Source organism: Lissotriton vulgaris, chromosome 9 (assembly GCF_964263255.1).
Source record: "Lissotriton vulgaris chromosome 9, aLisVul1.2, whole genome shotgun sequence".
Classification (NCBI taxonomy): domain Eukaryota; kingdom Metazoa; phylum Chordata; class Amphibia; order Caudata; family Salamandridae; genus Lissotriton; species Lissotriton vulgaris.
Window position 1 is genome coordinate 12,954,353 of NC_141697.1, and position 22,177 is coordinate 12,976,529.

At 51.2% G+C, this 22,177-nt stretch overlaps 1 protein-coding gene across 1 annotated transcript in view; it reads right to left on the minus strand.

Moving 5' to 3' along the window:
* The window catches only part of TTC6 (tetratricopeptide repeat domain 6), a 1,229,706-nt gene that overhangs the window by 694,876 nt on the left and 512,653 nt on the right, over positions 1–22,177 (minus strand). The window contains exon 17 of the mRNA XM_086936916.1: positions 19,958–20,108. Coding sequence (XP_086793042.1) covers positions 19,958–20,108 — 151 coding nt within the window. The remainder of the gene's footprint in view (positions 1–19,957; positions 20,109–22,177) is intronic.

Genomic DNA, 22,177 nt, shown 5'->3' on the forward strand with positions numbered 1-22,177 from the left:
GAGTTCTGCCTCTCTGTATCCAATCATTAAATAGGTCAACCCCTCGACTTTCTCTTGAAGGAACTTAAGTTCATCCTTTACAATATCCCTCATTTGGCACTGTAGGTCCACTATCAGTTTAGTAACCCAAACTGACTGTTCACTTGCAGTTTCATGATTGCCCCTTGCTGATTCCCCACCCCTGTTTTCCCCTTGTCTACCAGATGACCCTGGACCTTCTTCCTCCTTATGACTGGATTCGCCTTTGTTTTTAATTTACTATTTCTACCAGGTTGAGCTTGTGGGGTGACCCTGGATTCACTTTGGGTGCTAGCTTCATTTATTGGTAATTGGTCACTAGGGGGTTCAGACAATGAGGCCTGTAGGAGAGTAGGGTCTGCAATCCTATGATCACCCAGATTTTTTGCTTTTGTTTCACTGGTTTACGACTTTCTCTGGCTGTGGGCCTGCCAATCAGACCCACAGCCTGGCTGTTCTCTTTCTAAATTACGAGATGTACCCTAGGTGCATATACCAATTGGTACTGGGCCACCTTATCAGACCCTGTAACTCAGGGCGTAGGTGTACCCAGGGCCGCCAGGGGCTGCAGCATGTATTATGCCACCCCTGGCTGGCCTCCTAAATTTGACACAACTGGCTGCACGACAGCTGGGGCGAAGACGTGTAATCACCCTTTGCTTTAGATATAGTAGCTCTATATCTAACCATACAATGGACACCCGAGTCCCTATCAGTCACTCCTATGGCAGGCCTTGACAATCCTGAAGGCAGAGTGCATGGGCTCGTGTGAACTAAGCTCTGGCCCGAGCCGAGCCCGGTTGCAGCTTGCGGAATCAAGACCCAATGGCTGTTCCATGATAACGCGTACCATATAGGTAACTTCGGTGTCGCGTTATCAAGACATGTCGAGTAAGGTGTCATACAAATCGGGATGCTGCCCTCTCATCAACTCTGGCGACGAGGTTAGCATTCCGCCCTTCTAGAGGGACACGACATGTACGTGACTGTGAACCCCGGTTAAAGTTAACGAAAGCCTCAGCTCCACAAAATGGATGCTGCCACCACAGACACAAGTCTGACCTCCTGCTGCTGGGAGTCCTTCCAGCGAGGAGCACTTGGACAAAGGGTTTCCTGTCGAGGGCAGTGTTCGCACCGTCCCAGACAGGGTTTGTGTATTCTGGGTAGGTAGGGCTTTTGCGAGAAGGTGACTGCGGAGTGGCACCCCGGTGCTCACTACGCATCTGCCGGTTAGAACCAGTTCCAGGGGCGACAGCCCTGGCCTGGGGAAAGTCCGGCAGGGGAGAGGGGTGTAACTACCCCCCTTCCTGGTCCCACCCTTAGGGCAGGACCTAGTCATGTACCCACCCCTTTCTTTAGGATAAAGGCCGGAGCGGGGACCCTTCCAAATTAGATCATCTTTGAATCAAGAATACTTTCTACGAAAGGACTTCAAGACTCTTCTCAAGATTTCTCCCTTGTGGCTAAGGAGTAGTCACCCTGCATCAGCGGGCACCATCTAAGAACTCTGCGGTTTGCTGTAAGTCCTTCCTCAAGGAATCCGACGGCCCAGCTCGACGAGAACCGGCTTCCCTGGCACCTCTGACCTCTACCCACGTCATCAGCTCAGCTGTGATCTGTGGGTGCGACGAGACCTCGAGGGACCGGCCATCATCAGAACCTGCACGCTCTTAAAAACCAGCACGACCATCGAGGTAACTCTCTGGTGAGTGCTCTGGGGTCCGAGAAGCCCCGACCCTGAGCCGCTCCAGCACCGAAGTGCAGTCTCCCAGCATCTCCACGATCTGCGTGGGGCCCTTCTGCTCGCTGCTCAGCACGTTGTCTGGTCACTTGCCGCTGGCTCGTGCCCTTCTGTGACGACGACCAAGAATCAACACTGCCGGTCTGGTTGCTCCAGACTGGCCCCTGCTTCCATCTTTTGAGAGGCACCCCGGACCCTCCTGGTCCACCCCAGACGCCGACAGCGACATCCGTCGTGGGACAGCTCGCACCTCCACCGTGGTCGCCGACAACGCCTCCTGGTCCGAGAGACTGCAGAGCCTAGCGTCGCCCACTCACCTGGTCGAGGTGACGGCCAACCGGTGCCTTCCTGGTACCCTCTGACTACTGGCTAGTAGTACGAACTTGGTCCCCTCTGCTTTCAGGTTTCATCAATCTCTACGAACTATTCAACACTGGTCGCCGGCCAGCAACTCCTTTTCTTCCGGCTCCTGGCTCGTCAGCGAAGACCCCGACGCCTGTAAGACTTGTGCAGCCGCAGCCCTCGTGGCTAGGTAACTCGGCATTTCGGTGCCTGCATAGCCTCCTTACTCTAGGGTCCCGAGTCCCTCGCTTCCGACTTGCCTTAACCTTTCCGTGTCCCCGGACACTTGTTTTAAACTGTGCACTTGAAGTATTTGCTAAAGAGATTTGGTTTGTGCTTAGTACCCTGTCCTCATAAAGAGTACAGGGCTGTTGTGATTCTTAATAAATATACTGTTTATTTTCATAACACTTGTGTGGTGTCCTTTCACTGGGTGTTCAAGGGGTACATGTGTGGTAAACAGCTGGCTTAACGCGCCCTCTCGAGTCTTTAGCCTTAGACTGCTCGTATCCATGCTACTAGGATAGCTGGTCTATAGGTTGACTTACAACCAAACACCATAAGGGTCGTTGGAACGATACATAGCGGTCGCTAGAATAGCGAACGTTGCATATCGGGCCAACTTCTCACATTGGTGGCAGCGGTGGGATTTGAGCTTGCTGTTGTTTTACCACACGTATCCTAAGAATATCTTGTTGAAAGATCGCACAAGTACTGTTAGTACATATAACTAAAGCTTAGAATACTCTGAGTTCTACTGAACCAGCTGTTGTAGCTCCTCAAGGCTTAGCACACCTTGGCTACAGCTCCTAGCAAGGGAAAAGTAGGAAAACACATAGTGTAGGTAGGTGCATCACTTACACCACACTAGAAACAGTATGTCGGGCCAAGGAGGAAACTCTGAGTCTCCCCTTGTGTCAGTTGACCCTCCACAGGTCATCCCTTCAGGATATACTGTGCTGAGCTTCAAGGAGTTAAGACGATTGTGTCACTCCCGGAAGATTCAGCAGGGGTCTAACCCCACAACGTCCTTTCTGATTGGTCTCTTGGAGACTTATGATGCCAGGAGAGCTGAGAAACTTCGTAGCTCTTCTAATCCAGAAGGAGACATGCCTCCCCTCGAGGGAACCCAAGACGATCCTGACCTCATTCATCTCGCAACCGAGAACGAGGATGTGGAGGAGGATGAGGATGAGGATCTCTCTGGGGACGAGGCAGATAAGGGACAGGTAGAAGTCGTCAGACTAAGCAGGTCCAACTTAAGCAAACATGATAGCGGTACTGGGGGACCCCTGGGGCCACTATCAGGTCAGCTTAACATGGGGAATGGACGAGCCAGATCTCTATCAAGAGGCTCTGGCAGATCCCTTCATACCAACGGCTCTCACAACTCTTCTCAAAGAGGGATGACGTCCCCTCAGAGGAGAGTGTACGAAGCGAAGGAAAGGGCAGCTAATCTGCGGATCGAAAGGGAAGAACTTGCCCTGGCCAAAGAAAAGCTTGCTTTCGCTAGAGAGCAACAGTTAAGTGGGGCAGTCCCCACTGGTGGCAGCAATGTACCTAGTAATAGGGAAAAGAGTTTCGATACGAAACACCTTGGGAAGATAGTGCCTCCCTTTAAGCAAGGGGACGACATCCACAAATGGATTACTGCTTTGGAGAGGGCCTGCACTGTGCAAGGCGTTCCCCAGAGTCAGTGGGCAGCTATCTTGTGGCTCTCCTTTGAAGGTAAAGGAAGAGACAAGCTCCTCACCACAAGGGTAGAGGACGCTAACAATTACCAAGTCTTGAAGAATACACTCATTGAAGGGTTCGGCCTAACCACTGAGCAGTACAGGGTGCTGTTCAGGGATACCCAGAAAACGCAGTCTCAAGACTGGTCTGATTTTGTCGATTGTGCCACTAAGGCTTTTGAGGGCTGGTTGCTGGGCAGTAAGGTTACTGATTACAAAGGATTGTATAATTTGATGATGAGAGAACAAATTTTAAACAATTGTCAGAACCAGTTGTTGCATCAGCATCTTGTCGACTCGGATCTGACCTCTCCTCAAGAATTGGGGCAGAAGGCGGACAAATGGGTTCGTACGAGAGTTAAACAGAACCAGGGCCAGAATCAAGGTGGTCAGAAGAAAGCAGACCAGAAGGGTAAAGATTCTAAGGGGGAACAAAATGACCAGAAGTCTTCGACAGGTCCCCAACAACCCAAAGAGGGTGGGGGTCAGGCTCCCCAAAAGAAGAAAGAAGGCCAATCCAAACGTTGGTGCCAGTACTGTAAAAGTAAGTCTCACTGGTTTAGTGAGTGCACCAAGAAAGGAGGAGGGCAGACTCCTGCCACTGCAGCCCCTAAGGCACCTGTGCCCCCTAGTACAGTCAGCAGTGGTAGTGCGCCTCCCAAGGGTTTAGTAGGGTTAACCCTGGGTTCTGAGGGGCGTGACAACTTAGTTGGCACACTCACTCAGGCTGTCCTTGTCAGTACAGGGGACGCGGACGTATCCCCTGACGTAAGCCCCAATACGCTGGGCAAATACCGACAGACGCCTTTCATAAATGGAAAGATGGCTCAGGCCTATAGGGACACTTGTGCCAGCGTCACCATGGTGACGCCTAACTTTGTGGACCCTGGACAGATCATGCCAGGTACAGAATTCCTGGTGACCACTGCAAGCAATGTCACTACCAATCACAGTATGGCAGTTGTAGCTTTCTCCTGGGGAGGGGTAACTGGCCAAAAGAAGGTTGTAGTTAGTCCAGACCTCCCAGTGGATTGTTTGTTGGGCAATGATTTGGAGTCGTCACAATGGTCAGAAGTGGAGCACCGGACTCACATGGAAATGTTAGGTTTGCCAGCACATGTGTTCGCTGTGACTAGGTCGCAGGTCAGGAAATGCCCCACTGAACAGGTGCTGGATCCTGGAACAACGGACCAGACACCTCCCAAGAAAAAGAGCAGTAGGGTTAAGGCTGCGCCTTCCCCCTTGCCCCAGGTCGAGGATCAAGTCTCAGAGGAGGCTGACCTACAGGAATTGAGGGAAACTGAGCCGAGAGAGTTCGAACTTGACCAAGTTGAATTCTTGGGCTCAGGGGGACCCTCAAGGGAAGATCTGGGGAAGGACCAATTAGACTGCCCTTCTCTTGAACCCCTCAGACAGCAGGCTGCTGCTGAGGCTGCTGGGAACGCCACAGGTACCCACAAGGTATACTGGGAAGATGGACTCCTGTACACTGAGGCAAGAGACCCCAAGCCTGGCATGACCAGGAGGCTGGTCGTCCCCTTGTCTCAGCGTGGTTTCCTACTTACCTTGGCCCATGAGATTCCCTTAGCAGGTCACTTAGGCCAGACGAAAACGTGGGACAGGCTTGTCTCGCACTTTCACTGGCCTCACATGAACGAGGATACCAAGGAGTTTTGCCGCTCCTGTGTCACTTGCCAAGCCAGTGGTAAGTCAGGTGGCACGACAAAGGCCCCCCTTATACCAATGCCGGTGGTGGGGGTGCCCTTTGAACGGGTGGGGATCGACATCGTCGGTCCCATGGAACCACCGACAGCATCAGGGCACAAGTTTATACTGGTGGTAGTGGATCATGCCACCAGGTATCCTGAAGCTATTCCCCTTAGGACCACTACAGCACCTGTTGTGGCAAGAGCCCTAGTTGGAGTATTCTCCAGAGTGGGCTTCCCTAAGGAGGTCGTCTCCGACAGAGGTGCAAACTTTATGTCGAGCTACTTAACTGCTATGTGGAAGGAATGTGGTGTTAACTACAAGTTCACTACCCCCTATCATCCACAATGCAATGGGCTTGTTGAGAGATTCAACAGGACCCTAAAAGGGATGATTCATGGACTACCGGAAAAGCTTCGGCGTAGATGGGACGTCCTGATCCCCTGCCTCTTGTTCGCCTACAGAGAAGTCCCACAGAAGGGGGTTGGCTACAGCCCTTTTGAACTTTTGTACGGGCATCCTGTAAGAGGACCCCTGTGTTTGGTGAAGGAAGGATGGGAGAGACCTCTCAAAAAGCCTGCAGCCAACATAGTGGACTATGTGCTCGGCCTCCGCTCGCGGATGGCTGAGTACATGGAAAAGGCATCTGAAAACCTTAAGGCCAGCCAAGAACTCCAGAAAGCTTGGCATGACCAAAAGGCTGTCTTGACTGTTTATCAGCCCGGACAGAAGGTGTGGGTGTTGGAGCCAGTGGCCCCAGCAGCACTCAAGGACAAATGGTCCGGGCCCCACACCATCCTGGAGAAAAAGGGAGAGGTCACCTACCTGGTCGACCTGGGAACTCCCCGGAGCCCCCACAGGGTGCTTCATGTCAACAGGCTCAAAGCATATGTCGACAGGAAGGACATGAGTTTGCTCATGGCCATAGATGAGGGACAGGAGGAGGAGAGTGATCCTCTCCCCGACCTGCTCTCTCAGAATCCTGACGATGGCTCGGTAGATGGTGTTGTCTTTTGCGGCAGCCTCTCCGACCATCAACAGAGCGACTGTAAACAGGTTCTTCAGTCGTTCCGACATCTGTTCTCTCTGACACCCAGTCAGACCGATTGGTGCACCCATGAGGTCGACACTGGTGACAGCCTGCCTGTAAAGAGTAAAATCTACAGGCAGCCTGATCACGTCAGAGACTGCATCAAAAGTGAAGTGCAGAAAATGTTGGAGCTGGGAGTCATTGAACCCTCGGATAGCCCTTGGGCTAGTCCCGTAGTTCTAGTGCCGAAACCTCACACCCAGGGTGGTAAGAGAGAGATGAGGTTCTGCGTAGACTACAGGGGTCTCAATGCAGTCACTAAGACTGACGCCCACCCAATACCAAGGGCAGACGAGCTTATTGATAGGCTGGCTTCGGCCAACTACTTAAGTACGTTTGACCTGACAGCTGGGTATTGGCAAATCAGGTTAGCTGAGGACGCCAAGCCTAAGACAGCATTTTCAACCCCTGGTGGGCATTATCAGTTCGTGGTGATGCCCTTTGGTCTGAAAAATGCACCTGCCACCTTCCAACGGTTGGTGAATCATGTCCTTACTGGGCTGGATGACTTCTGTGCGGCATATCTTGACGATATTGCTGTCTTTAGCTCCACCTGGGAGGATCACCTGGTCCACCTGCGGAAGACGTTGGAGGCACTGCAAGCAGCAGGTCTCACTATCAAGGCCACCAAGTGCCAGATAGGGCAGACACAGGTTGTATACCTGGGCCACCTTGTCGGTGGAGGTCAGGTTCAGCCACTGGAGAGCAAGATACAGTCAATCAGGGACTGGGCTCCTCCAACCACCCAGACTCAGGTTCGAGCTTTCTTGGGCCTGACTGGATACTACAGGAAGTTTGTCAGGAACTATGGGTCCATCGTGACACCGTTAAATGAACTGACAAGTAAGAAAATGCCAAAAAAGGTTCAGTGGACAGCGAGCTGTCAAAAAGCATTCGATGACCTAAAGCAGGCCATGTGCACGGCGCCTATCCTCAAGAGTCCGGACTACTCCAAACCATTCATTGTCCAAACAGATGCTTCTGAGTTGGGTGTGGGAGCTGTTCTTTCTCAACTGAATTTTGATGGTCAAGACCAGCCCATTGCTTTTATAAGTAGACGGCTGACCCCTAGAGAGAAGAATTGGTCAGCTATTGAGAGGGAGGCCTTTGCTGTGGTTTGGGCCCTGAAGAAGCTGAGGCCATACTTGTTTGGCACTCACTTCAAGATTCAGACCGACCATAAGCCCCTCTTGTGGCTAAATCAGATGAAGGGTGAAAACCCCAAACTGCTTAGGTGGTCCATTTCCCTACAGGGGATGGACTTCACAGTGGAACATAGACCTGGTACTGATCATGGCAATGCCGATGGGCTCTCCAGATATTTCCACTTAGAACAAGAAGACTTACCTGGTCAAGGTTAGTTAGTTGTTCCGACGTTTGGGGGGGGGTCATGTAGGAGAGTAGGGTCTGCAATCCTATGATCACCCAGATTTTTTGCTTTTGTTTCACTGGTTTACGACTTTCTCTGGCTGTGGGCCTGCCAATCAGACCCACAGCCTGGCTGTTCTCTTTCTAAATTACGAGATGTACCCTAGGTGCATATACCAATTGGTACTGGGCCACCTTATCAGACCCTGTAACTCAGGGCGTAGGTGTACCCAGGGCCGCCAGGGGCTGCAGCATGTATTATGCCACCCCTGGCTGGCCTCCTAAATTTGACACAACTGGCTGCACGACAGCTGGGGCGAAGACGTGTAATCACCCTTTGCTTTAGATATAGTAGCTCTATATCTAACCATACAATGGACACCCGAGTCCCTATCAGTCACTCCTATGGCAGGCCTTGACAATCCTGAAGGCAGAGTGCATGGGCTCGTGTGAACTAAGCTCTGGCCCGAGCCGAGCCCGGTTGCAGCTTGCGGAATCAAGACCCAATGGCTGTTCCATGATAACGCGTACCATATAGGTAACTTCGGTGTCGCGTTATCAAGACATGTCGAGTAAGGTGTCATACAAATCGGGATGCTGCCCTCTCATCAACTCTGGCGACGAGGTTAGCATTCCGCCCTTCTAGAGGGACACGACATGTACGTGACTGTGAACCCCGGTTAAAGTTAACGAAAGCCTCAGCTCCACAAAATGGATGCTGCCACCACAGACACAAGTCTGACCTCCTGCTGCTGGGAGTCCTTCCAGCGAGGAGCACTTGGACAAAGGGTTTCCTGTCGAGGGCAGTGTTCGCACCGTCCCAGACAGGGTTTGTGTATTCTGGGTAGGTAGGGCTTTTGCGAGAAGGTGACTGCGGAGTGGCACCCCGGTGCTCACTACGCATCTGCCGGTTAGAACCAGTTCCAGGGGCGACAGCCCTGGCCTGGGGAAAGTCCGGCAGGGGAGAGGGGTGTAACTACCCCCCTTCCTGGTCCCACCCTTAGGGCAGGACCTAGTCATGTACCCACCCCTTTCTTTAGGATAAAGGCCGGAGCGGGGACCCTTCCAAATTAGATCATCTTTGAATCAAGAATACTTTCTACGAAAGGACTTCAAGACTCTTCTCAAGATTTCTCCCTTGTGGCTAAGGAGTAGTCACCCTGCATCAGCGGGCACCATCTAAGAACTCTGCGGTTTGCTGTAAGTCCTTCCTCAAGGAATCCGACGGCCCAGCTCGACGAGAACCGGCTTCCCTGGCACCTCTGACCTCTACCCACGTCATCAGCTCAGCTGTGATCTGTGGGTGCGACGAGACCTCGAGGGACCGGCCATCATCAGAACCTGCACGCTCTTAAAAACCAGCACGACCATCGAGGTAACTCTCTGGTGAGTGCTCTGGGGTCCGAGAAGCCCCGACCCTGAGCCGCTCCAGCACCGAAGTGCAGTCTCCCAGCATCTCCACGATCTGCGTGGGGCCCTTCTGCTCGCTGCTCAGCACGTTGTCTGGTCACTTGCCGCTGGCTCGTGCCCTTCTGTGACGACGACCAAGAATCAACACTGCCGGTCTGGTTGCTCCAGACTGGCCCCTGCTTCCATCTTTTGAGAGGCACCCCGGACCCTCCTGGTCCACCCCAGACGCCGACAGCGACATCCGTTGTGGGACAGCTCGCACCTCCACCGTGGTCGCCGACAACGCCTCCTGGTCCGAGAGACTGCAGAGCCTAGCGTCGCCCACTCACCTGGTCGAGGTGACGGCCAACCGGTGCCTTCCTGGTACCCTCTGACTACTGGCTAGTAGTACGAACTTGGTCCCCTCTGCTTTCAGGTTTCATCAATCTCTACGAACTATTCAACACTGGTCGCCGGCCAGCAACTCCTTTTCTTCCGGCTCCTGGCTCGTCAGCGAAGACCCCGACGCCTGTAAGACTTGTGCAGCCGCAGCCCTCGTGGCTAGGTAACTCGGCATTTCGGTGCCTGCATAGCCTCCTTACTCTAGGGTCCCGAGTCCCTCGCTTCCGACTTGCCTTAACCTTTCCGTGTCCCCGGACACTTGTTTTAAACTGTGCACTTGAAGTATTTGCTAAAGAGATTTGGTTTGTGCTTAGTACCCTGTCCTCATAAAGAGTACAGGGCTGTTGTGATTCTTAATAAATATACTGTTTATTTTCATAACACTTGTGTGGTGTCCTTTCACTGGGTGTTCAAGGGGTACATGTGTGGTAAACAGCTGGCTTAACGCGCCCTCTCGAGTCTTTAGCCTTAGACTGCTCGTATCCATGCTACTAGGATAGCTGGTCTATAGGTTGACTTACAACCAAACACCATAAGGGTCGTTGGAACCATACATAGCGGTCGCTAGAATAGCGAACGTTGCATATCGGGCCAAGTCCACACTCTTGACGATAGGCGCCGTGCACATGGCCTGCTTTAGGTCATCGAATGCTTTTTGACAGCTCGCTGTCCACTGAACCTTTTTTGGCATTTTCTTACTTGTCAGTTCATTTAACGGTGTCACGATGGACCCATAGTTCCTGACAAACTTCCTGTAGTATCCAGTCAGGCCCAAGAAAGCTCGAACCTGAGTCTGGGTGGTTGGAGGAGCCCAGTCCCTGATTGACTGTATCTTGCTCTCCAGTGGCTGAACCTGACCTCCACCGACAAGGTGGCCCAGGTATACAACCTGTGTCTGCCCTATCTGGCACTTGGTGGCCTTGATAGTGAGACCTGCTGCTTGCAGTGCCTCCAACGTCTTCCGCAGGTGGACCAGGTGATCCTCCCAGGTGGAGCTAAAGACAGCAATATCGTCAAGATATGCCGCACAGAAGTCATCCAGCCCAGTAAGGACATGATTCACCAACCGTTGGAAGGTGGCAGGTGCATTTTTCAGACCAAAGGGCATCACCACGAACTGATAATGCCCACCAGGGGTTGAAAATGCTGTCTTAGGCTTGGCGTCCTCAGCTAACCTGATTTGCCAATACCCAGCTGTCAGGTCAAACGTACTTAAGTAGTTGGCCGAAGCCAGCCTATCAATAAGCTCGTCTGCCCTTGGTATTGGGTGGGCGTCAGTCTTAGTGACTGCATTGAGACCCCTGTAGTCTACGCAGAACCTCATCTCTCTCTTACCACCCTGGGTGTGAGGTTTCGGCACTAGAACTACGGGACTAGCCCAAGGGCTATCCGAGGGTTCAATGACTCCCAGCTCCAACATTTTCTGCACTTCACTTTTGATGCAGTCTCTGACGTGATCAGGCTGCCTGTAGATTTTACTCTTTACGGGCAGGCTGTCACCAGTGTCGACCTCATGGGTGCACCAATCGGTCTGACTGGGTGTCAGAGAAAACAGATGTCGGAACGACTGAAGAACCTGTTTACAGTCGCTCTGTTGATGGTCGGAGAGGCTGCCGCCAAAGACAACACCATCTACCGAGCCATCGTCAGGATTCTGAGAGAGCAGGTCGGGGAGAGGATCACTCTCCTCCTCCTGTCCCTCATCTATGGCCATGAGCAAACTCATGTCCTTCCTGTCGACATATGCTTTTAGCCTGTTGACATGAAGCACCCTGTGGGGGCTCGGGGTGCCTCTCAAAAGATGGAAGCAGGGGCCAGTCCGGTGCAACCAGACCGGCAATGTTGATTCTTGGTCGTCGTCACAGAAGGGCACGAGCCAGCGGCAAGTGACCAGACAACGTGCTGAGCAGCGAGCAGAAGGGCCCCACGCAGATCGTGGAGATGCTGGGAGACTGCACTTCGGTGCTGGAGCGGCTCAGGGTCGGGGCTTCTCGGACCCCAGAGCACTCACCAGAGAGTTACCTCGATGGTCGTGCTGGTTTTTAAGAGCGTGCAGGTTCTGATGATGGCCGGTCCCTCGAGGTCTCGTCGCACCCACAGATCACAGCTGAGCTGATGACGTGGGTAGAGGTCAGAGGTGCCAGGGAAGCCGGTTCTCGTCGAGCTGGGCCGTCGGATTCCTTGAGGAAGGACTTACAGCAAACCGCAGAGTTCTTAGATGGTGCCCGCTGATGCAGGGTGACTACTCCTTAGCCACAAGGGAGAAATCTTGAGAAGAGTCTTGAAGTCCTTTCGTAGAAAGTATTCTTGATTCAAAGATGATCTAATTTGGAAGGGTCCCCGCTCCGGCCTTTATCCTAAAGAAAGGGGTGGGTACATGACTAGGTCCTGCCCTAAGGGTGGGACCAGAAAGGGGGGTAGTTACACCCCTCTCCCCTGCCGGACTTTCCCCAGGCCAGGGCTGTCGCCCCTGAAACTGGTTCTAACCGGCAGATGCGTAGTGAGCACCGGGGTGCCACTCCGCAGTCACCTTCTCGCAAAAGCCCTACCTACCCAGAATACACAAACCCTGTCTGGGACGGTGCGAACACTGCCCTCGACAGGAAACCCTTTGTCCAAGTGCTCCTCGCTGGAAGGACTCCCAGCAGCAGGAGGTCAGACTTGTGTCTGTGGTGGCAGCATCCATTTTGTGGAGCTGAGGCTTTCGTTAACTTTAACCGGGGTTCACAGTCACGTACATGTCGTGTCCCTCTAGAAGGGCGGAATGCTAACCTCGTCGCCAGAGTTGATGAGAGGGCAGCATCCCGATTTGTATGACACCTTACTCGACATGTCTTGATAACGCGACACCGAAGTTACCTATATGGTACGCGTTATCATGGAACAGCCATTGGGTCTTGATTCCGCAAGCTGCAACCGGGCTCGGCTCGGGCCAGAGCTTAGTTCACACGAGCCCATGCACTCTGCCTTCAGGATTGTCAAGGCCTGCCATAGGAGTGACTGATAGGGACTCGGGTGTCCATTGTATGGTTAGATATAGAGCTACTATATCTAAAGCAAAGGGTGATTACACGTCTTCGCCCCAGCTGTCGTGCAGCCAGTTGTGTCAAATTTAGGAGGCCAGCCAGGGGTGGCATAATACATGCTGCAGCCCCTGGCGGCCCTGGGTACACCTACGCCCTGAGTTACAGGGTCTGATAAGGTGGCCCAGTACCAATTGGTATATGCACCTAGGGTACATCTCGTAATTTAGAAAGAGAACAGCCAGGCTGTGGGTCTGATTGGCAGGCCCACAGCCAGAGAAAGTCGTAAACCAGTGAAACAAAAGCAAAAAATCTGGGTGATCATAGGATTGCAGACCCTACTCTCCTACATGACCCCCCCCCAAACGTCGGAACAACTAACTAACCTTGACCAGGTAAGTCTTCTTGTTCTAAGTGGAAATATCTGGAGAGCCCATCGGCATTGCCATGATCAGTACCAGGTCTATGTTCCACTGTGAAGTCCATCCCCTGTAGGGAAATGGACCACCTAAGCAGTTTGGGGTTTTCACCCTTGATCTGATTTAGCCACAAGAGGGGCTTATTGTCGGTCTGAATCTTGAAGTGAGTGCCAAACAAGTATGGCCTCAGCTTCTTCAGGGCCCAAACCACAGCAAAATCCTCCCTCTCAATAGCTGACCAATTCTTCTCTCTAGGGGTCAGCCGTCTACTTATAAAAGCAATGGGCTGGTCTTGACCATCAAAATTCAGTTGAGAAAGAACAGCTCCCACACCCAACTCAGAAGCATCTGTTTGGACAATGAATGGTTTGGAGTAGTCCGGACTCTTGAGGATAGGCGCCGTGCACATGGCCTGCTTTAGGTCATCGAATGCTTTTTGACAGCTCGCTGTCCACTGAACCTTTTTTGGCATTTTCTTACTTGTCAGTTCATTTAACGGTGTCACGATGGACCCATAGTTCCTGACAAACTTCCTGTAGTATCCAGTCAGGCCCAAGAAAGCTCGAACCTGAGTCTGGGTGGTTGGAGGAGCCCAGTCCCTGATTGACTGTATCTTGCTCTCCAGTGGCTGAACCTGACCTCCACCGACAAGGTGGCCCAGGTATACAACCTGTGTCTGCCCTATCTGGCACTTGGTGGCCTTGATAGTGAGACCTGCTGCTTGCAGTGCCTCCAACGTCTTCCGCAGGTGGACCAGGTGATCCTCCCAGGTGGAGCTAAAGACAGCAATATCGTCAAGATATGCCGCACAGAAGTCATCCAGCCCAGTAAGGACATGATTCACCAACCGTTGGAAGGTGGCAGGTGCATTTTTCAGACCAAAGGGCATCACCACGAACTGATAATGCCCACCAGGGGTTGAAAATGCTGTCTTAGGCTTGGCGTCCTCAGCTAACCTGATTTGCCAATACCCAGCTGTCAGGTCAAACGTACTTAAGTAGTTGGCCGAAGCCAGCCTATCAATAAGCTCGTCTGCCCTTGGTATTGGGTGGGCGTCAGTCTTAGTGACTGCATTGAGACCCCTGTAGTCTACGCAGAACCTCATCTCTCTCTTACCACCCTGGGTGTGAGGTTTCGGCACTAGAACTACGGGACTAGCCCAAGGGCTATCCGAGGGTTCAATGACTCCCAGCTCCAACATTTTCTGCACTTCACTTTTGATGCAGTCTCTGACGTGATCAGGCTGCCTGTAGATTTTACTCTTTACGGGCAGGCTGTCACCAGTGTCGACCTCATGGGTGCACCAATCGGTCTGACTGGGTGTCAGAGAAAACAGATGTCGGAACGACTGAAGAACCTGTTTACAGTCGCTCTGTTGATGGTCGGAGAGGCTGCCGCAAAAGACAACACCATCTACCGAGCCATCGTCAGGATTCTGAGAGAGCAGGTCGGGGAGAGGATCACTCTCCTCCTCCTGTCCCTCATCTATGGCCATGAGCAAACTCATGTCCTTCCTGTCGACATATGCTTTTAGCCTGTTGACATGAAGCACCCTGTGGGGGCTCCGGGGAGTTCCCAGGTCGACCAGGTAGGTGACCTCTCCCTTTTTCTCCAGGATGGTGTGGGGCCCGGACCATTTGTCCTTGAGTGCTGCTGGGGCCACTGGCTCCAACACCCACACCTTCTGTCCGGGCTGATAAACAGTCAAGACAGCCTTTTGGTCATGCCAAGCTTTCTGGAGTTCTTGGCTGGCCTTAAGGTTTTCGGATGCCTTTTCCATGTATTCAGCCATCCGCGAGCGGAGGCCGAGCACATAGTCCACTATGTTGGCTGCAGGCTTTTTGAGAGGTTTCTCCCATCCTTCCTTCACCAAACACAGGGGTCCTCTTACAGGATGCCCGTACAAAAGTTCAAAAGGGCTGTAGCCAACCCCCTTCTGTGGGACTTCTCTGTAGGCGAACAAGAGGCAGGGGATCAGGACGTCCCATCTACGCCGAAGCTTTTCCGGTAGTCCATGAATCATCCCTTTTAGGGTCCTGTTGAATCTCTCAACAAGCCCATTGCATTGTGGATGATAGGGGGTAGTGAACTTGTAGTTAACACCACATTCCTTCCACATAGCAGTTAAGTAGCTCGACATAAAGTTTGCACCTCTGTCGGAGACGACCTCCTTAGGGAAGCCCACTCTGGAGAATACTCCAACTAGGGCTCTGGCCACAACAGGTGCTGTAGTGGTCCTAAGGGGAATAACTTCAGGATACCTGGTGGCATGATCCACTACCACCAGTATAAACTTGTGCCCTGATGCTGTCGGTGGTTCCATGGGACCGACGATGTCGATCCCCACCCGTTCAAAGGGCACCCCCACCACCGGCATTGGTATAAGGGGGGCCTTTGTCGTGCCACCTGACTTACCACTGGCTTGGCAAGTGACACAGGAGCGGCAAAACTCCTTGGTATCCTCGTTCATGTGAGGCCAGTGAAAGTGCGAGACAAGCCTGTCCCACGTTTTCGTCTGGCCTAAGTGACCTGCTAAGGGAATCTCATGGGCCAAGGTAAGTAGGAAACCACGCTGAGACAAGGGGACGACCAGCCTCCTGGTCATGCCAGGCTTGGGGTCTCTTGCCTCAGTGTACAGGAGTCCATCTTCCCAGTATACCTTGTGGGTACCTGTGGCGTTCCCAGCAGCCTCAGCAGCAGCCTGCTGTCTGAGGGGTTCAAGAGAAGGGCAGTCTAATTGGTCCTTCCCCAGATCTTCCCTTGAGGGTCCCCCTGAGCCCAAGAATTCAACTTGGTCAAGTTCGAACTCTCTCGGCTCAGTTTCCCTCAATTCCTGCAGGTCAGCCTCCTCTGAGACTTGATCCTCGACCTGGGGCAAGGGGGAAGGCGCAGCCTTAACCCTACTGCTCTTTTTCTTGGGAGGTGTCTGGTCCGTTGTTCCAGGATCCAGCACCTGTTCAGTGGGGCATCTCCTGACCTGCGACCTAGTCACAGCGAACACATGTGCTGGCAAACCTAACATTTCCATGTGAGTCCGGTGCTCCACTTCTGACCATTGTGACGACTCCAAATCATTGCCCAACAAACAATCCACTGGGAGGTCTGGACTAACTACAACCTTCTTTTGGCCAGTTACCCCTCCCCAGGAGAAAGCTACAACTGCCATACTGTGATTGGTAGTGACATTGCTTGCATTGGTCACCAGGAATTCTGTACCTGGCATGATCTGTCCAGGGTCCACAAAGTTAGGCGTCACCATGGTGACGCTGGCACAAGTGTCCCTATAGGCCTGAGCCATCTTTCCATTTATGAAAGGCGTCTGTCGGTATTTGCCCAGCGTATTGGGGCTTACGTCAGGGGATACGTCCGCGTCCCCTGTACTGACAAGGACAGCCTGAGTGAGTGTGCCAACTAAGTTGTCACGCCCCTCAGAACCCAGGGTTAACCCTACTAAACCCTTGGGAGGCGCACTACCACTGCTGACTGTACTAGGGGGCACAGGTGCCTTAGGGGCTGCAGTGGCAGGAGTCTGCCCTCCTCCTTTCTTGGTGCACTCACTAAACCAGTGAGACTTACTTTTACAGTACTGGCACCAACGTTTGGATTGGCCTTCTTTCTTCTTTTGGGGAGCCTGACCCCCACCCTCTTTGGGTTGTTGGGGACCTGTCGAAGACTTCTGGTCATTTTGTTCCCCCTTAGAATCTTTACCCTTCTGGTCTGCTTTCTTCTGACCACCTTTATTCTGGCCCTGGTTCTGTTTAACTCTCGTACGAACCCATTTGTCCGCCTTCTGCCCCAATTCTTGAGGAGAGGTCAGATCCGAGTCGACAAGATGCTGATGCAACAACTGGTTCTGACAATTGTTTAAAATTTGTTCTCTCATCATCAAATTATACAATCCTTTGTAATCAGTAACCTTACTGCCCAGCAACCAGCCCTCAAAAGCCTTAGTGGCACAATCGACAAAATCAGACCAGTCTTGAGACTGCGTTTTCTGGGTATCCCTGAACAGCACCCTGTACTGCTCAGTGGTTAGGCCGAACCCTTCAACGAGTGTATTCTTCAAGACTTGGTAATTGTTAGCGTCCTCTACCCTTGTGGTGAGGAGCTTGTCTCTTCCTTTACCTTCAAAGGAGAGCCACAAGATAGCTGCCCACTGACTCTGGGGAACGCCTTGCACAGTGCAGGCCCTCTCCAAAGCAGTAATCCATTTGTGGATGTCGTCCCCTTGCTTAAAGGGAGGCACTATCTTCCCAAGGTGTTTCGTATCGAAACTCTTTTCCCTATTACTAGGTACATTGCTGCCACCAGTGGGGACTGCCCCACTTAACTGTTGCTCTCTAGCGAAAGCAAGCTTTTCTTTGGCCAGGGCAAGTTCTTCCCTTTCGATCCGCAGATTAGCTGCCCTTTCCTTCGCTTCGTACACTCTCCTCTGAGGGGACGTCATCCCTCTTTGAGAAGAGTTGTGAGAGCCGTTGGTATGAAGGGATCTGCCAGAGCCTCTTGATAGAGATCTGGCTCGTCCATTCCCCATGTTAAGCTGACCTGATAGTGGCCCCAGGGGTCCCCCAGTACCGCTATCATGTTTGCTTAAGTTGGACCTGCTTAGTCTGACGACTTCTACCTGTCCCTTATCTGCCTCGTCCCCAGAGAGATCCTCATCCTCATCCTCCTCCACATCCTCGTTCTCGGTTGCGAGATGAATGAGGTCAGGATCGTCTTGGGTTCCCTCGAGGGGAGGCATGTCTCCTTCTGGATTAGAAGAGCTACGAAGTTTCTCAGCTCTCCTGGCATCATAAGTCTCCAAGAGACCAATCAGAAAGGACGTTGTGGGGTTAGACCCCTGCTGAATCTTCCGGGAGTGACACAATCGTCTTAACTCCTTGAAGCTCAGCACAGTATATCCTGAAGGGATGACCTGTGGAGGGTCAACTGACACAAGGGGAGACTCAGAGTTTCCTCCTTGGCCCGACATACTGTTTCTAGTGTGGTGTAAGTGATGCACCTACCTACACTATGTGTTTTCCTACTTTTCCCTTGCTAGGAGCTGTAGCCAAGGTGTGCTAAGCCTTGAGGAGCTACAACAGCTGGTTCAGTAGAACTCAGAGTATTCTAAGCTTTAGTTATATGTACTAACAGTACTTGTGCGATCTTTCAACAAGATATTCTTAGGATACGTGTGGTAAAACAACAGCAAGCTCAAATCCCAACCGCTGCTCACCAATGTGATGTTTCATGATCCGGTGAGAGAACTTCCAAGTTAGGTGTCAGGGACAAACGCCTCTCAGTCGGTTCAATTTCAGATGTCACGGCACCCAGTGCCTTTTCTAGCATCCTATCAATGGGGGTAGGTTTTAATGTTAGTTTACGCGGAGCCTGTTTCTTCTCTACACAGGCTCTTCCCCATTCTGACTTGTATTACGTCAATATTCTCCGTTAACTCTACAATTTGAGAAATGTACAAAAACACACCACTCAGCTAGCAGGGAGTGCACAACTCAATCAGTGCTTTAGGACAGAGCCTGAGTAAAAAGATTTGGTTGTAAAAGCCCAGAAAGGCAAACAGTTCTTGAAGCGCTTAAGTCCTTCTGATATGACCATAGAGTTCTGGCTTTACACTGGGCTAGCTGAAAACCAATGGGAGTCCGGATATAACCACACTAACTAAGATGAACCAATGATGATAATAACAGTACCTTGATTTCTGCACCCGGAGGTTAGAAGTAAGTGGGGTGGTCCAGCCCAGCCTCTTCCGGCCTTTGACGGGCGCAGACGGGCCTGCCCTTGGCCCGGGCTTAATTATACTTAATTAACTTTCCACATTATTCCCCTGCAAACCTCAAAACCCACTATGACACTATAAATTACTATTAAAAAACTTCAAGAAAATATTACGAATAATTTAAAATTGCAAATGTTATATAAAAACATTAAAAACCAACTATACAAACAATAAAAAACATACACAATTAAAATATAATTTAAAAACATAATTTTTTTTACAACTATATCATTGATAACTATATCAACCACAACGATATTCTTGAAAACAATATTATCTACCTTTAAAAAAATATATTTTTGTCAAGGATACTTTTGCACGATGATATTTATGAGACATGATATTTAAAACTAAATATTTAAAAATCAATGTTTTGTATGAATACCAAGAACAGCAGTGATTACTGCTTAGCAGTGAGATACGGGTACTATAGAGATGACAGCAGTAGGGTGTGCAGAGCAGAAAGTTCTAAGTACCATAGAGACAGCAGTACAGCAGCAGTGACTATTGCTGAGCAGTGAGTTATGAGTACTGAGGAGATGACAGCAGTAAGGTCTGAGAGCAGAAAGATGTGAGTACAGCAGAGACAGCATCAGTGAGTACTGCTGAGCAGTCACTTACGAGTACTGTGGAGATGACATAAGTAAGGTTTGAGGAGCAGGGAGTGTGAGTACCATAGAGACAGCATCAGTGAGTACTGCTGTGCAGTCAGTTACGAGTACTGTGGAGATGACATAAGTACGGTTTGAGGAGCAGGGAGTTATGAGTACCATGGAGACAACATCAGTGAGAACGGCTGAGCAGTGAGTTACGAGTGCTGTGGAGATGAAAGGGGTAAGGTCTGATGAGTAGTGTGTGAGAGTACAGTACAAACATCAGCAGTGAGTACTGAGGAGAGCAATGAGTTCAGAAGAGCCAAGAGTAGGGTGCAATGAGGAGGTACCTTGTGGTAAGTCTGGGCCCTGCACAGATATGCACGGGTGCTGGTGGGCTCCACCTGGATGGCAGCAGAGAACTGACGAATAGCCTTGTAGTAGTTGTCTTGGTGGAGAAAGCAGATGAGACCTATGTTCACATAGGCCATAGCCATCGTCCTAGAATCAGAAGAGGGACAGCTAAACTTGGTTTATGCCACATTATATCGACAGCACTCAATGACCAGGTTACTTCGGAAACACATTATCTGCTAGAAACAATATCTAGCTGCAGATTCCATACATTGGAATTTCCCAGGCATCAAACTAGATCTGGTCACTTTTTTTGTGAGCAGTACCCCAAGGCTCCATCCAGTTGCTCAGTGCAGCTCTGCATGACATCACCAGCATCGCTTGGAGTCGGTTGTGATGTCGCAAATACCTATATAGGAGCCACCCAGGCACGCGGATGTCAATTGTTTTTCACTTTTTCCACACCAGAATGCAGAGCCATCAAGTGAACCGACCTGTGTGTGTCAAAACAAGGGCCCGATAAAGGTAATCAACCCTAGCCGTAAAAATGAGTCTGAAGAGCAGGGAGGCATGGGCGGATCCGTAAGGAATCTGTCAGATAATGCATTACTGAAGGTAAGTAACTTGTCCATCTGTTGGAGACTTCTAGCTGCGGATTCCTTACCCTTGAATAGATGCCCAAGCCATACTTCCTGGTGGTGGGCTGCGGACAGATTTACTAAACTAAAAAGTCCCGCAGGACTGAACGAGGAAAATGCCCATCCCTACGGACATAACTGTCCAAGCAGTAGTGTTTGACAAACGTGTGCAGAGAAGCCCACATTGCAGCCTGGCATATATACAGGTCTGGCACTCCACGAGACAACGCCGCGGTTGCAGACTTTCCACTGGTGAAACGGGCTTGTTAGCCCTCAGGAGGCTGGTTCCTAGACAGGGCGTAGAAGATTTTAATGCAGATAATGACCCAGCGCAAAATTATTTGTTTCTGCACTGCCTGACTTTTTTTACCTTCCACATGACCCACAAAGAGTTGGCCGTCCACCCAGAAATCTTTTGTGCGGTCAAGGTAGAATGTCAATGCTCTTTTTGGGTCCAGGCGGTGGAGACGTTCCTCTTCCTTAGAGGGATGCGGAGGAGCAAAAAAGATGGTCAGGGTGACTGACTGACCAAGATGGAATGAAGTCACCACTTTGGGTAGGAAAGAGGCTTGGGTGCAAAGCACCACCTTATCCAGGAATGTCATAGGTAGGGAGGTTTGGATGACAAAGCCTGCAGCTCGCTCACCCTCCAGGCAAATGTTATTGTCACTAGCAAGGCTGTCTTGATGGTAAGCAGTCAGAGGGGAAAATGATGAAGTGGTTCAAAGGGAATAGACATGAGATATGTGTGAACCAGATTGAGATCCAACTGCAGGGCCTAGGGTAAACATATGTACAAGCCCTTCAAGAACCTATTTAAAATAGAGGACTTGAATAAAGAGGGTTGGTCTGGTAGCCACAAGAGAGCAGACAGAGCAGAAAGATAGCCTTTGAAAGTACCCAAAGCAAAACCCAGCTGGTTTCTTTACAATATTTAAAAAAAAGTTGCTAATGGCAGGCGTATACCGTCTTAGGGGAGAGCTGCCAAAATAACATTACATACTTTGGGAGGAAGGTCGAAAGCTATCAAGCGTTGCCGCTCAATCTCCACGCAAGGAAGTAGAGAGTTCACAGGTTCGGATGGGGGACCCTCTCCTGCTGGGACAGAAGAGCCTCCCAAAGGGGCTGCCTGATCAGAGGATCAATGATCGTTCGAAGAAGCTCTGGATTCCAGATTCTACTTGCCCATTCAAGAGCCACAAGATTGACTTGGACCCGGTCATTCCTGATCTTCTTGAGAACTCTGGGGAGAAACGGCATGGGTGGAAAGGTGTACAGGAAGCCTGATCTCTACTCGTTAAAAAAAAGCATTTCTAAGCGATAGCCACCTTGGAATTTCCAGCGCGCAATACTGCTGACACTGCGCATTCTCTTCGGAGGCTAACAGATCTAACCAAAGGTCTCTCCCCTGTTGAAAGAGACTTTGCGCCACCTCCAATTGGAGACAGCATTTGTGATCGGCTAGGCATCGACGGCTGTGATTGTCTGCCCAGACGTTAAATGAACCTGCCTGGTGATGAACCACAAGGGTTACACCTGCTGTTCCAACCATATCCAGAGATGTAGGGCCTCTTAACG